Source organism: Spodoptera frugiperda, chromosome 11 (assembly GCF_023101765.2).
Source record: "Spodoptera frugiperda isolate SF20-4 chromosome 11, AGI-APGP_CSIRO_Sfru_2.0, whole genome shotgun sequence".
Taxonomy (NCBI): Eukaryota; Metazoa; Arthropoda; class Insecta; order Lepidoptera; family Noctuidae; genus Spodoptera; species Spodoptera frugiperda.
In genome coordinates this window covers 8,345,909-8,363,335 of record NC_064222.1, presented here as the reverse complement: position 1 = coordinate 8,363,335, position 17,427 = coordinate 8,345,909, and the positions used below count along the sequence as shown (strand labels likewise).

Here is a 17,427-nt window from a genome sequence, read left to right as displayed (position 1 = left end):
TGAAGCAAAAGACTGTATCAAACTCTCACTGACTAAAAACCACCCCGTTCCTACTAATTCTTTGAGCCGAAACCCGTAGCCCGGTAGCCCGTTAGATTATACCCAGCTCCGGGACTATATACTTACATATGTATCTACAACCTAAATCAACGAAACCAAAACAAAACATTACATAAACTCCAACCCCAGTAAATAAGGCACGCGTTCTTGTACTAAGTCCTGCAGCTTGTACTAAGTTGAAGGGTCCTGAATGAGCGAGCGACGTGAAACACTCAACCTAGCGCCGAGCCGCGGATTACCGAGCGTCGAGCGAGCCACTTTTCACCGTACAACTTGACAAAAGATGTCGTTATGTCGAGAATACCTATGTATTATAATATGTCGTTATGTCGAGCGTACCGTGTGCACGCAGCCTTACCACTCGAGTTTCCTCTTAAAAAAAAACTTGACGTACATGCGTCTAATACTGCATTTTATAAGTGAGGTATTTTCTGTTCCTTTATGTTTTATTTTTGTAGATTTATGTGCCTACTACACGTGTGTTGTTTGATTCGCATGTCGTTCGCGTTTCTGGGGTAACGTTTACCCATTTAATTTGTTGATGTTTTATGTGCGACGCATTTGTTGAATCTCTAATCAAATATTGTCAATTATCTTGTGTTAAATTCCTTAATGTATATCAAGTTTTATAACCTTATCATGCTATTTGGTGATCGTCTAACGATGGGTTGTTCATATTCTATCTATTTTCCATACGTACACATCGGAACGGCTGGACCAATTTTCATTATCTTCTATTAGGTTATTCTCTATTCGAATCTCTCGCCCCTTTCGGCCTCGCTTCGCCCAATAATTTTCAAAGACTTATTCGTCAACTCGGCCGCAATAAACTCGTCCGCGAGGTCGAGTCGGGAAATTCAAACATTAATTATTTTTTTATTATGCATCTCGGCCGATCCTCGTGGTCGAGTTGATAATGCTATTTATTCGTATCTTTTATTCGTCAACTCGACGACATTGAAAATATGAGGCATTATTGTACAGTGATATACAAAAGTGTTTCGTTTCTAATTAAATTTTTGTTCTTCTGGGTATATTATATAATATAAAATAACCAAAATTAGAATTAAGGACGGATAAAAAGATGTTTTTTAATATTTCTAGTTGAGTATTAGGTTCATTTCTTTCCACCGATAAAAATTCCAAGTTGCGAGAGAGAGACAAAACTATTTTAACTAATCAGGATATATGATGTTTACAAAACTAAAGGGTGATTCTAATGAAACATCTACGATGTTTGTGTTAGCACAGCACGCATTTTAATCGGCCTAACAAAATAAATCTTTCCATGATATGCCTTAAACATTTTCTACTCAAATGTACATTTTGTACTCGGTCGAGATGACGAATAAAAAAAAATCACAAAAATTAGCCGGGTCGACTCGACCGCATAGTTGTTCCTACGGTCGAGATGCACAATGAAATAATAGGTAGATTTAAATCTTTCCAACTCGACCGCGCGGTCGAGTTTATTGCGGCCGAGTTGACGAATAAGCCTTTCAAATCAGCGTCAGTTTAAGCAGTAATAAAATATTAGCATCAAAATATCGCTTAATGGCAGATGGTGAACTGGTGACCATAGCAACAGTAATTATAATAATTATTGGATGCTGTGTCGGGGCCGCCGCCATTATCGTCTTGTTACAAGTTATAAGTTAAATTTGCATTATGTATTTTAATCGAAAACTTGTACCTACTGAAAAACCACTACATAGTATAAAACAAAGTCGCTTTCTCTGTCCCTATGTCCCTTTGTATGCTTAAATCTTTAAAACTACGCAACGGATTTTGATACAGTTTTTTTTTAATAGATAGAGTGATTCAAGAGGAAGGTTTATATGTATAATACATGCATAATATATCACCATTGCACCCATGCGAAGCTGGAGCGGGTCGCTAGTAATCTACAAAGCAATGTCTAATTAATCAAAATCGATTTCGCAACAATTTCTATCGTAATATCGATTACGTTTAATTTACTACGACTTTGCATTACATTACGACGCCTCACGCGATTTAAAAGCGTTCAATATCAATGCCACGGCTGTATTCCTTATACTATTTATAATCTGTAATTATAATAATAATCTGTGGCGCTTGACGTTTGAATTTTGACATTAATGTGTCAAATACACGCTGTCATTGTCATTTGTGACAGGTAGCTATTGCGTAATATTTTCATTAGGGAATTTCAAAATTATTAAATGTTGCGCTATAATTGTGTGCTCTGTATTTTATTGAAAATTAAATGATAATTATAATAACAGTATGTAAATAAATTAAAATACAATAGCAGCAATAACATAGAAAGAAATAAAAAAAGATGTTTGTCCACTGAAATAAAAGATATTCACTGGAAACTACAAACCAATGAACTGCTCAATAACTGAAAAGGAAACATTAATCCCGAATCAATGAGCTCAAAGTCGAAACAGCAGCACAAAACTCAACACGCTTTACATCAAAACAAATCAAAATCATAAACAAAATTATACGGATCGTTCATGAATAATAGATGACACAAGAGCCCCTACGTAGGTATCATTACTAGCCTCTTGTGCGTAATTAATCGTGGGTCTGGCTATGACGAGGCAGCTTTATTAAATTTTAGCGCGTTCCTCTCCCTCCGCCCTCGCCTCCCTCCTCCCAATGAATAGACCTATCACTTTTACTATTCACTACGGACGGTGGATTAGCGAGATGAATTTCCTGATTCTCTCGGGGGTTGTCACGAATTGTGCGTTGTATAGTTATATGTACCCTCTGTTAAGGATTTATTTCGCAGTTATTTAGTGGTTGGTGTTGTACTTTAGTTTTTTTTTCTTGGATATCTCTATTTCTGTTATGATATTTTATGAAGTTTAAAAATGTAGGGTTTAAAATGAATTTAATTGAATGAATCAAATTGTAAATCTATAAGGGTTCCGTTTTTGCCATTTCGCTACGGAACCCTAAAAAATGCAAAATGAGACAGTTTACCTATTTCAAGTTGACTGTTAATAAAGTAAAATGTGCCAGTTTATATTGTAAACAAAAGAATAGCAAGTCATATTAATTACGTCAAAAATTACAACAACAACAAATCAGCTAAACAAGCTGCCATATGCACTGTTCCTTTGAACACCGGCATCTCAATTTGCGATGCTAATCAAATGTTAATACTAATGGCCAATTCAGATTCCCATTAGGGTTGTCAACCCGCCCTTTATGTACCACGCTATGTGCGCCCGCCCGTCACATACACGCCCGAGGGTGTAATATTTTTCACCCCAACAAAAACATACCACCGTTTTGGCTCGAAGCGAAAGTTTCGCCCCTTTGTGCGTTCACAATGTGCGTACGTTATATTTTTTTTAATAAACCGGCTGGGTAAAGCACTGAATCGATGGCCGCCGGCGAATACGTCGAATCACACAGTTAATTATTGACACATCCGTTTTTTATTCGGCTCCCAGCCATCAAAGCTCCATTGTGGTCGTCTAATATTATTCCTTTTGTGTAGCACGCTACTGAAACCGGCGATTTCCTTACCTTTGTACTGTGTTACGTTTTGGGCGAGACGTGGCCTTTTGTTCGTGCTGAATTATTGTTCCAAAATTACTAGTTATCAATTCCCCCAGAGTATGATGTTGAAGTGTATTGGACGGTAGACAGCTTCGGATAAGCCGTTGTTGTGGTTTGTTTACTATGATCAAAGCACCTGGACATCTAACGGAAATTATAAATGTCAACCTATTAAACGTTATGTAATCGGCACAGGTTGCGTCACAGCCAATAACTTCGTGGAAACTTATTATTAAATCTAAATAAGAATCGAATGATACGTACGAATACCTTTGGCTATATTCCGACGTAAATATACATGACAATAAGGCCATATTTGTTAGTACGCCATATTTATTCATATAGACGAAACAAATTACTATTTGCACAAACAAACCTATTCGACTACCTCGTAAGAAAAACTTGTTCGTGAAGACTTACTATTTGAAGTAAAGACAGGAATAATAAATTGTGTTTGTTTAATATTAACTTTGTACGTTTCCAGCAATAAAACAAAAAACACGGAGAGTGAAAGTTTCTCGAAAATAAACTGGAAATAATGTTATAGTACTACATTCTGGGTAATTGGTTAAATAGATACTTTGAACTTTGGAGTATCGTATCGTTTTCAGCCTCTTAATCAAGGTAGAAGCAATATGAATTTGTAAAACTCCAAAACGGTGACTAAATGATTTCCAGCTCAAAGGACCAAGTAATTTTTTTAAATTATTTTGCTTTTCTTATTATTTTATGATTGTCGATATGTTCGCTATATTCATATGGTTTTGTTCGTTGTTATGTTCGCAACTGTCAAATATGAGCTCGTTGGAATCAGCGTATTTATCGATCATCAGAGAATGCTGAGTTGGTCTTTTTTCTGTTAGCTCTGTCATGAAAAACCCCTTTTACCTGAGTTATACGTAAAAAGATTTGCTGAAAGTCTGTAAATCATGTGATCAATAAAAGCATAAAACCTTAATATGCTACGAATGAAACAAGTGTTAAATCAATGTTAACTTCAACCCCGTTGCAAAACAGCGATAAAATAACAAAAAAACGTAAAAAAATTGAACCAACCGAAAATCGTACAAAAGCTCGAAACGAATTTTTAATCAGCGATTCTTCCAACGGGCGATGAATAATTGAATATTGAATAATTTTTGTGGTAATGAAATACAGAGCGGCGCTTACCGGCGACGTCACTACCTACCCCGATCTAGATAAAGGGTTGTATCACGCTCAACACGAAAATAACGGATACGATCGGTTTTCGATAACGTGTAGCAAGCACGGAAACTTGCCTCTTAAAAAAATCAAATAAAAATCGGTTGAAATATTTTATGGGGTTTTAAAGAGCTTTCTAATACAAATCGATGGAATGTACACGCATTTTTAAATGTTGTGAAGCCATAAACGTTTTATATTTTATGTTCAACTCTGAACATAAAAAACACACCACCATTTAACCCTATAGTATAGGGTTAAATGGTGGTGCGGGTGACTTTTAAACAGTACTGATCAAGGTTGAATTTGGGGTAAACGTGTCTTGAATTATATTTACTTACCGACTTGCTTAAACAAAGTTTACTTTATCCAAACTTTTTACAGTCAAAGAGAACAGTTTTATGAAACGTAGTCCCACAATTTCAATTGTTGATTGATTTTGAAACTTAAGCATCTTGGACTTGAAACTAGATTTAAATGAACGGAATTATGGTTATTTTAGTATCAAGTATTATAGGTGATACAAGCTCTAGTTCATCAGCAAATACATAAAGGCAACACTGGATATAATACTAAAGGCTGATACTTAATAGCTCAATAGACCTCTACATGAATTTATCGATAAACTTTAACAAGTACTTAAGTGAGTAAAGCTATTGTTTGTATAGGCTGAGTTATTTCTGCAAGATGTATTTACACTAGTTTATTAACACATTGAATGCCATGGTGGTCACCGGTGACCGACATTAGCGGAACAGTTTTCTAATGGCAGTCAAAGACTTAATTATACCCCTAGCAAAAGCCATATCGACAACCTTTACAATATCTAAGCAAATAAAACCAATACTAAACACACCAAGTAAAGAAAAACAGCTTAAAAACAGCGGCGACCTCAAAGACCAGTGTAGGGTTATAGTCTTTTCTTAAAATTGAAAGCGTGCTAGGTAGCCGCGGTGTAATGCGATCCTCACACAAATCGGCATTACCACAAAGCCTTGTCTTAACCGCCCATCGCCGCCAATCATATCACCAGTTATTTAAACTGATGGTCCTTTTTGGTCCTTTGAGCGGCGTTTTAGAATCGTATTGATTGTACTGAAGATGATTGTGTGTTCGTTAAGTATTGAGGATAGGTTTGAGACTATCGTGGTTGTGTTTGTGAGTAATGTTAATAAATATGTTTTAATGTCTTTTATGTGATTTAATATTTTGTATTGATTGAAAAGTGTCTGCTACGTTACTTCTTTTTTAAGATTAGACATATTTCTCAGTCGCACTAATAGAATTAATTCTATTTCAATTCAACTTTGGACCTTATAGCAAAAATACGAATCAACGCTTTCGGAGTTCAATCTGTGGAAAATTATCTATAATTTTGCTGTTCCAATGTATAATACTGGACTTTACCATTAAAATAACATCTATTAAAGTCCTAAACATCAAAAGAACAACGGCATATAAAAGTTCAAAAAATAGAAAGCCAAATCTCGGAGTGGTCCACAATTTATACCAACACGTGGGATTGGTCCTTTAGCCCAGAGCAATAAAAACTTTGATACAAAAATATTGTTCCAATTAAAATGTTAACAGAGTCACGACGGCCTAAATTTCGACTGTATTTTCTACTTTTTTGCGTTCAGAATATTCAAAATAGAAATCGTAGTTGGATACAGCCTATGGTGGAAATTTCGAGATATTTGGAATGAGTTTATTGTGTATCTAAAAAAGTAAAAGTAATGGGACGACTGTTTTTCACTTGATGAGATTCAGTCCGCTTTTCATAAAAAATAAGTCTATTATGATATAGATGAGCTTGCCAAAAGTCAGCTTGATTTTAGCGTAATTTTAAACGATTATGGTCTTTTAATAAGCTTCCAGTTTCTACTTTTGTAAAATAGGTAAAAACCCTTTTGTATTTTTACCTATCTGTACCAACTAATCGCAAACGCGGAAGTTTCACTGGCATCCGATTGGTAAATGTTACTTCGTGTAATTTCCAATGATTTATGGGGATGCTTGCTTGCGGTAGTAGCAAGTCTATAGTCATTTATGTTCGCGTATGTTTATTGTATCATCGAGTCATTCGTCATTTATGTGACTTCTCGTAAAAACCTTTACGATTACTTGTTTCCGTGTTGGTCTCAAAATAAATGGAAAGCAATAAGTGGATGGATCATAAAGTGGAACAGCCTGATGCTTTGTACAAATATACATGTGCTTCAACCAGGCAGCTTTGTTTAAGGTTCAGTTTACTTTTTTGCGACTGAAAATAAAAACATGTCTCCTTCATTTCAGCTCTATATTTTCTTTACTCCACAATATTTTGCTACCATTTCCTCAAACTGAAATTATCGTACTTCCAATTTATGAGCGGATAGATTCAACGAACGCTTTTAGAAACATTTCTAAACATTGTCATTACCATAAAACGGTAAGAATGTAATAAAAGATTGCCTCTACAAATGAAATAGCTATTTTTCCAAATGTTTCGTTAAAATATCTTTGTAATGCCAGCAAAAAAGGACCACAACGCACTTTCCGAAATTGAAACGACGTAGCCGACCGTTGTGTTCGGTAACTTTTCATGCCTAGTCAGACCCTAATGGAAATGACAAGTCTAATGTAACAAGTAACAACTGAAAACATCCCGTTGGACGGATGTAACAAAGCATTCATTTTCTGATGGCGGTAATCTCGCCGAAGGGCGGCATTGTTCGTCATTTTCTCTACGGGCCTATATTTTTTTTCGTATTTTCTTTTCGAAAAGAATAAAAATTGTGAACAGTATTGTCGCGGCGGAGGCTCGCACCGTGATCGCGCAAAAAGGAGCCCTGGATGACAACGAAATGACGGGAGCGTCCGCGGGTGGCCCCCTCCCCCCTCTTGTAAAAATGTCGCCGAGGGAGGGGCGGCGTGCCTACGACAAGACGGCATTTTTACACACCGCCGCCGAACCGGCAGATCGTATACACCGATTTGGGATCAACAGAAATTGAACCGTGCCACATGGAGCGAGACCTTACATCGGCTTGGTGACGTGCTACTTGACTTTTTAAAACACGAGCCGTGTTTGCGATAAATCGATAAGTATATACGGTACACGCCAGCGGCAGAGGGTACAAATTGCACGGATTTTACAGTTCTTTGTGTTGACACGCCAGGGGTGGGGTGTTTAGTGGTTTCCGTCCGATGTTTTAGGAAATATGAAATTTTTAGCTTTAATTCGCATACGACTTTTACGGAAGGCTGTTGAAGACCCTTATCCCTTTTTGCTTTACAGATTTTTCAGGGGTACATTTCCGTCAACGGAATTTTTAGAGGCTTTCTCCGAATTTTATTTGATTTAGGAGGAAATGCGAACTTAAAATACTTTAGGGATAAAGCTACGGTACGATGTTAATTGGGGTCTTAAAATACTTGGTCCATCTACCATCTCTAATAGAATTATGAAAGACACGTCTCTTACTGAGGAAAAGTTTGTAATTGGTACCAGAAGTCATTCTAAAGTAAACATTCCTTGATTCTGGATGTAAAACTTGGTTTAGTAATAAAACTTATAGTACTCTTCACATTGCTACGTTGTTATAATTATTCATAGATGGATGAAAACTGTATTAGACTAGGACACTGCTTAACACCGCAAACTAATCTGTTCAAGAAGTGATTCAGTTATTTTTAGAAAGTTTGTTCTTAATCTTCATCTACATCCTTCTTTGATCCTATAAATATCATAACAATACGGACAACTACAGATAAACTTTCCACCAGATAATATGTATCATATCATATGTATTACACCGGCGACTAGCCACACACCAATATGTATAACAGCCCTATAGCTGTGTACATTTTTACCAGGTTATCTATTTGCCACCCAAATTCCTCGATGATTTGTACTTAGTCTTGATGTTATCAACCATTAATACTAAATTCTTCTTGTTACAGAACTTTTAGGCCAAACGCAAGCGCAGCATTACTTCGCGAAGTTCCCTGAGATAAAGAAGGATGGAGTAGCAGACTACATCAGCAGTCCTATGCACCAGAAGACTGAGTCCACGCCAGAGAAGCTCTTCAGCAAGAATAATTTTGGTAAGAATTGAATAGTTCTTCACAACTTGGTCGGCAGTGGATTCATTCTAATATCGTAACACAAAATAGGTTTTAATATTTACTATATTTATTGATTGCTAACAAGGTAAGTAACATACTATAACATTACGCTTTTTACTCCTCGAAGCACATGCAATTAATGCAATCTCCAATCTCCTTAAATGTGTCGGTGTCCAAATCCTCAAATTCCTATCCTCCTCAAAAGGCCAGCAACGTACTTGTAACGACTATGGTGTATTGGGTGTCCATGGGCGGGCGGACGATTGCTTACCATCAGGTGATCTAGAATGACTCTGACTCTGAGGACGGCGGCAAGATTTAAAAGCTAACACAGACTAAAGTGTACACTATTTATCCCTAGTTACACCAAACCTATTTTAAATAAACGATGCTCTTAAAAACAAAGATTTAAAAATATCCTTAGGCAAAGAGAAATCAATTCCATATTTCCATTCATACATCGACCTTTTATAATAACTTCCTTCACTGACATGAAGGAAAAGATTCGTATTATTCTCAATTTTCTAACATTTATACCGCGTACCAAAGGACCAACTTCGCACTCAATACTTTTATTATAGAGTTTATTGAAGTATTTGTTTTATTGGTCTAGTAGTTGCAAATGAGACTGCCGAGCAAAGGACTTGTGGCTCTATACCTAACTCAGCCAAAAGTACTTATGATTGATTTTTACATTTAAACATTCACAAAAAAAATTTTTGATGTTCATAGTCATCATTACCGTAATAACACCACAAGACGTCCACTGAGGAACATAAGCCTCCCCAATGGCTTCCACATCTCCCAAGATCTTTCAGGAAATAAAAAAAAAAAAACAAATATTGGGAGTTACATCTAACACGAACGTCTCTGCCTACTCCTCCAGGGCACAAAATGCATAAAGCTACATTAATTAAAAAATAACTTCTTATATAACTCTCAGGCACGTACAAACACATCCGCAAATGCGCGACGCACGCGCTGACGTGCCCTTGCGCACCGCCATAGTCTCACGTATTCAGCCAAGCTAATATTGCTAATGAAAAACAAAAGACACGCATATATTGGTTCTTACGACGATAGCGATACAAATCGCTATCTTGATTACAATCGAAATGAAAATCGATCTGTATAAAGGTATTGTAAGATTATTCATTCATTATTTAATGTGATCATTTGTATACAAGTATTTGCCATAGAAGTGATGATATAAAAAACTATGTATATGTAATTGATCTATTACTTAGTAGTCATTAAACAATAATCTATCTATTTTTTGTAACTTTCGTGAGACATATTAAATTAATTATTATATTATCGGCTTACTCGTGTAAGTAACTGTTTGACTAGGAACTCGATTATTTTCGAGCCATGCTAACTTTCGGATGAACCTCTTAACTATAAATTGTACTACTCCACATTAAAATGTATTAGAAAACTACCATCACATCAGTTTAGAATACAAAGACATAAATAAAATTAGCTGGTCATCAAAAAGGAAAAATTACAGATAATTACCAGCCATACCCACTTAAGGAAGACCTTCCGCATTACGCAATAAATATGGGTTCCCTCTATCTGGCAAAATTTTAATGCTCCGAAATTTGTTTGGCATAACACACTTGGTAGAATCTTCTTTAAACGAATATACATAAGGCATAAAATCATTTAGTATAATTATTGTTTTGCCGAATGTTTATATGTCCGAATTTACAAAGGCATACTTTTAAGATGGTAGAATTTTATTTGGCAAAATTACTTTTGGCAAAGCTTAAATTTGCATAATTTCGTTTCGCATAACATTTATTTGGAGCGACGATTATTTGGAATAATTTCACTTGGCATATTAAGAAGATGGCAGAATATCATTTGGAATAATTTTACTAGGCATAATTATTGTCATTTTTATAAAGTGTAATGACATTCTTAACCTTAAACTAAAATATTGACTTAAAAAGTCAATATATTGTACTACAAAAGTTAGTGAAGTGACAGAATCGAATCGCTGCAAAACCGACTGCACGTAGTCTTGTCTGCCCTACCCCTAGAGTGCAATTTAAAATCGCGTAGGCGCGTGGGGCCGCCGGAGCCCCGCAGCGCCGGAGCCGTGACAGAAACTATGCTTGCTTGCATGCTGCATGCTTGCTTGCATGCTGCATGCTTGCTTGCATGCTGCATGCTTGCTTGCATGCTGCATGCTTGCTTGCATGCTGCATGCTTGCTTGCATGCTGCATGCTTGCTTCCTTACCGCATGCTTGCTTGCATGCTCCATGCTTGTTTGCATGCTGCATGCTTGCTTGCATGCTGCATGCTTGCTTGCATGCTTCATGCTTGCTTGCATGCTGCATGCAAACAAATGAAATATGAAAAGTATGCCAAAAGACGATTCTAACTTGTGAACTTTCTGCAATATTATGTTTCTACCTTTTAATTATTATGGCTATGAAATTTATGCCAAAAGACGATTCTGACAGTAAACTTTCTGCTAAATGATGGTTCTACCTTTCAATTATTATGCGTATCAATTTATGCCTAAAGATGATTCTGACTTACAAAATTATGCGTTTTTAATGTATTACAAATGATGGTATACCAAATGATTTTCTGCGAAATGAAGTTTCTGCCATGCGTTGTTATGCAAAATAAAATTATGACCAAAAAAATTCTACTAATATAGGTAGACCCAATAAATATATAATAAGTACCTACATGAAAATTCCTAAATAAATATAAAAGCTATAATTAAGAAAAAAATACACATGCAAATATAAAATTGCAATATAAATAATATAAAATAACGATTTTGTTCTGAAAACAATTGCTAAGGACTGGGTTAAGTAACCATTAAATGACTCTGAGTACGATGGACAAACACACTTTCTCATTTATAATATTAGCAAGAATATTCCAAAAGCTAGCAAAAATGGCAACTTTATACCTCACACAATTTACACGCATCACTTCAACTCCCGCCTAAATGAACAAAATATTCCCGAAAAAAAAAACATGCGCAATCGTACGCGCAAAGGCAACGCGCTCATTCTGCCCGAATGCCTTTCCATATTCAAATTATCAGATCTGTCGATCAAGGCGCGAACAAAACGCCATTATGCTTGTAAAATTAAACGTATTAATAGTTATTACAAATGCTATGGCTTTTGTCAGAAGTGTGCATCTGTCTGTCTGTCCGTCCGTTGCCCGATTGTGTAGAAGTGGGGTTATGTTTCAATGAGATCGGTATTGTGAGATGTTATCTACCACAGGATAACGGTAGCTGACTAGCTGGCATGTTTGTGTTACCTTTATTCAGTTGCAGACACGTATGAGATGTGATAGTAAAGGTGGGAATAAACTGGATACAAGAAGCACATAAAAGAAAGAGAATTTATTGGAGGAGGCCTATACCCATTATGGAGTTTCTATCAACAAAAATGTTAAAGAATAGTTATGGTTTCTATTATAACCAAATCATAGGATATGGAAATAAATGTAAGCTTAATATAATAAATAAATAAAAAATGGGATGATGTCTATTAGATGAAACAAAATATTTTTCGAGTTAAATGAATTTTGAGGGTCATTGTGTCCCGTGGTCTATCAAGATTCAAGACATTCTGTGACATAGGTATTAGTCGTCTCGTCGTCAGACTAACTAAACAAAACACTTAAGTTTGTACGTGCATGCATTTTTTGCGTTTTGTCGACGTTATTTTAATGAATTTGACTAAATTAACACGTTGACTGTCCCATCTATTTTGACTAATTTCCTGGTACGTCCAACCGTGTTTTCATAAACTACTTTAATTTCATACGTCCCTAGAAAATCAAAGTTTTAGCTCATACATCCAGCGCAGTAAATGACGTTCAGTTGCCACTGACTAATGCATTACTTATATATGTATAATGCACGGACGTCACAACTTCAATATTTACATGTATTGTAATGCACGGACAGTCAACGAGTAACTAAAAACACCATGCTTTTCGTGCCCCATAATCATTTTTTTAACCTAAAATTCAAATCTTTTCTTGTTGTACTTTTCAAAAGAGTAATAACTTTAATCGATTAAACTTTCCAAAAGTCAATTGTAAACGTCAAACACTGACATTAAAACCCTCTACCTATTAATGTACTTACATTTCCTATTCCTGAAACTTCACTACGGTCTGAAAGCTTGCATAATTTACTTCAGTTTAGCAGCTAAACTTAATAACTTGTTACGATAGTAGCTATCAAAACGTCTAATTCCAAAGAGGTTTTATGTAGTCAACTTGAAACACTATTTTTTATGTTCCGTGTTCCTTGGCTATAAGTAAGTGAAATCGATTGGCGTTTCAAACTGTGCTGCATTGAATTGCAAATAAAATTATTGTAGGTACTTGAAAAGTAAGCGTTCTGGTATTCTGGTACTAGGTCCGTGTAGCACCAAAAATATGTTTATGAAAAATGTAGCCAAGACGAGACCATAATATTTAATAAGATCTCACATAGTGCTAAGCTTCTAAGTCTATTAGAATTAACAAAGTTTATACCTTAGCTGAAATGTGTACCCGGAGCTACAGACTACCTAGCGGGTTACTGGGGCCCCGGCTCCAAGAGCATGAGTAGGAATGGCGGTGACTTTTAGTCATTTAAAGTCTAGCTGACACTCCTTCTCTCCCCACTCAAGGTGGGAGAAGTCATTGCATGATATTGCCTGCTTAAAAGAAAGCCGATGTGTGTGATGACAAATCACTGAACTGCTGGCCTATAAGATTGCCCACTAGATACATGTACTAGATTGAACGAGATCTATGTACATTTTAATACATACTCAACTGTTACTTTGAAATAATAGTTATCATGTAAGTATTTGTTCTCCATTTGAGTCTAAAACTTTGTCTAAATATTAGATACCTATTAACTAAAGTTGGGAGAACATCTCCTGAGATTAGGTCGAGTTTGTTCGTCTCTAGTCCCTCGGAATAAAAAGTTGGCGCCAAGTTTTTGGCCCACGAGGCCAGGCGGCCATCATTAAAATTGAAATAGTGTTTCGAAATTTTCATTTTGATATACTCTATTATGTATAGTGTGGTAGATAGCAGCTAGGTGAGGGAGGGTTTTTTTGTTTTGTGTGAAATGTATGACATAGGTTCCATTTTTATTTTTTTGAAGATTGGTCAGACATCAATGTTTTTGTCTTGCAATTTTTTCCTGATGTGGCGACACATTGACAAGTGACAAGTGACAGATGACAGAAGTCGCACATAGACTATCGACAAGCAAATCAACGGATGACGTCATAAATATCCTGCATCGCACATACGAAGTTTACATGCGAATTAACACGGATAGAAAATCCCAACGAACAACAGTTGGGCAGAAAGCCCGCCAGGCTGATCACCTCGCCTGGTCGGAGGATCCTCCTTTTCTTAGGGAACTTTACTCTCTGTTCCCTAAAGTGGTGACCCCGACGTGATTGAAACCAACCTTCACGGAGCAGATCAGCACCGTCATCCTCATTGCCATCTCCCTCACCCATCACTTCTCCGCTGAGCGGTAATCAAGTCGCAGCCAACCAGCATCCTCGGCCCCATCAGGGACCACCACACGCTACATCGAAGATATGCAGCCTGGTTCTTCCCTACGGCCTCATCAGCGTCTAGGCACAGCACTCTGCACACGGTCTGAGGACGTCTTCCTCCCGTCAACGCAGACGCCAGCCACTACGCACCTACCCTCGCAGCATCAATTCCCCGACTCACCGTGGGACACTGCGAGCTTCACTACTCCGACTCACTGGAGTATCGCCCTGCACCGCTCACCCGACTCACTGGGCATTCAGCGGCACAGTTCCGACTCACTGGAACTAGGGTCATACTACACTGGTTCTGGCACCGCTCATCTCAAGCATCGACAGCCGTCTCAACAGGATCGACCTCCGGTCTTGGGGGGGAGTGATGTGGCGACACATTGACAAGTGACAAGTGACAGATGACAGAAGTCGCACATAGACTATCGACAAGCAAATCAACGGATGACGTCATAAATATCCTGCATCGCACATACGAAGTTTACATGCGAATTAACACGGATAGAAAATCCCAACGAACAACAGTTGGGCAGAAAGCCCGCCAGGCTGATCACCTCGCCTGGTCGGAGGATCCTCCTTTTCTTAGGGAACTTTACTCTCTGTTCCCTAAACTGATATTATGTTAGGGACGCGCAACGCAATTGTGGAGGTGAGAATTCGTGAACGTTATTAACAAGAAGTAATTCTTCCAATTCACACGTTCACTTTATCTTTATTTACCCATTAGAGCCTATTGCGTAATGTTATATCACAATTTTCTCACTTCTCAATCCTTAACGACAAACACCATGTATATCGTAAATAATAAACTGACAACACCATTAATTTTAAATCAGTACACATCTGTGTACGTGTAGTATTGATTCTTTGTTAGTGTGCGTACGAAACGTCGTCCAATCGTCACCTCTCGCGTGAATTGTGGGCGGGGCTTGACACCCTGACTCGTGGTACCATGCGATCGATTTTATTTGAGACACGACGGGAAAAAAGACGGCTCTTCTCGGAATAGATGTTGACATTTTAGTTTGATGTTTCTGTGTTATTTTTAAGAGAACTTTATATTATTATGGCATGTTCGTCTCCTGGAGTAAGCAGGAACTGATGTTAGCGAAATCATTTCCGATACTTTATGTGTATATACTATACTAGTCGCATTGGCACAATGCCTACTACATTTTGTGTTTGGTAGAATACCTATATTTGAGACTCAAAACAAACATTACATTAACAACCGTGCATGTCCTTGATTCTGGTGAATCACAGCTATAATTCCATGCCTAAAATGTAATTCAGCAACAATAGGTAAGTTTAAAATAAATATAGTCGTTGCAAACTTGCTCGACACTGCATTTTTAAAATAAGGGTAAAATTGTTAATTTGGTGTGAGCACAGTATCCGTAGCTTAAAGGTTTAATTAAATACCTAACTGGGAGCTGTACATCTGAGACTATCTAGACTATTTAGTGCTTACTACTTACTATTTCCATAAACTACTAAGGAATTAAGCTGAATGAGGTTTTTAAAAAGAACAGAATCAAAACATACTCAGTCTCATATAAAGTTTAAACAAAGAAAAATAAACCCAAAGGAAAACTGTCGTAAGTTTATTTTCAAGTGCGTAAGTTTCACACTGAATGTTTTAAATATAACACATCTGCTCAGTTCATATGACTAAACATGAGCATCAATTAATGACAAATGACCAATTCAATTGATCATCTATCTATCGTCGCTGCCCGGAAGATTCAAAACGTACCAATGTGACTTTTTCTGAGTTATATGTACTTTCAAAGATTATTTAGACAATGCTGACGGTTGGTAAATAGTGAAAAAAACCGCCAACCCGCATTAAGCATTAGCGTAGTTATTAATGTTCAAACCTTCTCCGTGTGAGAAGAGATCTTTGGTCAGCAGTAGTCACTTACAGGCGGTGATAATGATGATGATAGATAAAATATTTACACAAGTTCCACGCAAAAATATGTTTCAATTCTGTCTCTATTAAAGAAAACTACGAATATATCTGATACCTAGTAATTGAATCTGCTATCTATCCAATAAGAAAAACCAACAGCCGAAAGTTACCATTTTTCCTATTTTCAGCTGTAGCCTTGTTTCGAACTATTACCAAGTCTGTTATTCGGCCTTTTACTAGATAACGAAGTAAGCCGAGCTTCAATTTTAGGGCTTCGGATTTATGTACCGAAGTTGCCAACTTACTAACTAACGTCATGCTTACTTTTCTCTGATGTTTGGCCAGGATAGTGGAGCAAACGGTTACGTTATTCAGGTCTTATTTTAAAGTTACTTTTATAAGAGGTAATGGACAAGAGCTATTCGTCTTGGTTCTTTATTGAGTGGTTTCAAGTGCTAAGTAAGTTGTAAGATGTCTGGTATTCTGTTATAAATTCGATCCATTAAAGTATAGGAGGCTGAAGCGATTCGAATATCAGAATCTTTACACTATAATACAACATCACCCCTGGTCCCGAACTCACAAAACAAGCGAGCCATAATAACGAGGGTTATTACCAAAAAATCGAACCTCAGCAGACCCACTTAGAGCGTCAATAAAACCTGAACCATACTCGTCAGCGTATCTCCCCTCACGGTTTAATAAACAAAAAAAAAAGTGAAATCGTGACATTTCCCTTGAACATTTAGGCACCTAAACCGTTTGCAAACAGCATTGAGAACGGGACGCGAGTAAATGAACGAGGGGGGTGGTGGTAGGGGGGGGGTCCTAAACAAAAGGTGCGAGCCCCCACGCCAGCCACCACAACGACCCGAGCGGTGGGGTGGTGCGTACGGTGACCATGAGTTCTGTGTTTGTAGGATAAAATAATTATGATGTGCTGTAGAGCAAAATTTTTTGATGGTTGGACAATTTTTTTGCTGTAAATTCTATATCTTCAG

At 37.1% G+C, this 17,427-nt stretch overlaps 1 protein-coding gene across 2 annotated transcripts in view; it reads left to right on the top strand.

Moving 5' to 3' along the window:
* Nucleotides 1-17,427, top strand: part of LOC118274952 (Fanconi anemia group J protein homolog) — a 72,109-nt gene that overhangs the window by 29,540 nt on the left and 25,142 nt on the right. For both annotated transcript variants that reach the window (XM_035592762.2, XM_050696827.1), the window contains exon 3: nucleotides 8,773-8,916. In XM_035592762.2, coding sequence (XP_035448655.2) covers nucleotides 8,773-8,916 — 144 coding nt within the window. The remainder of the gene's footprint in view (nucleotides 1-8,772; nucleotides 8,917-17,427) is intronic.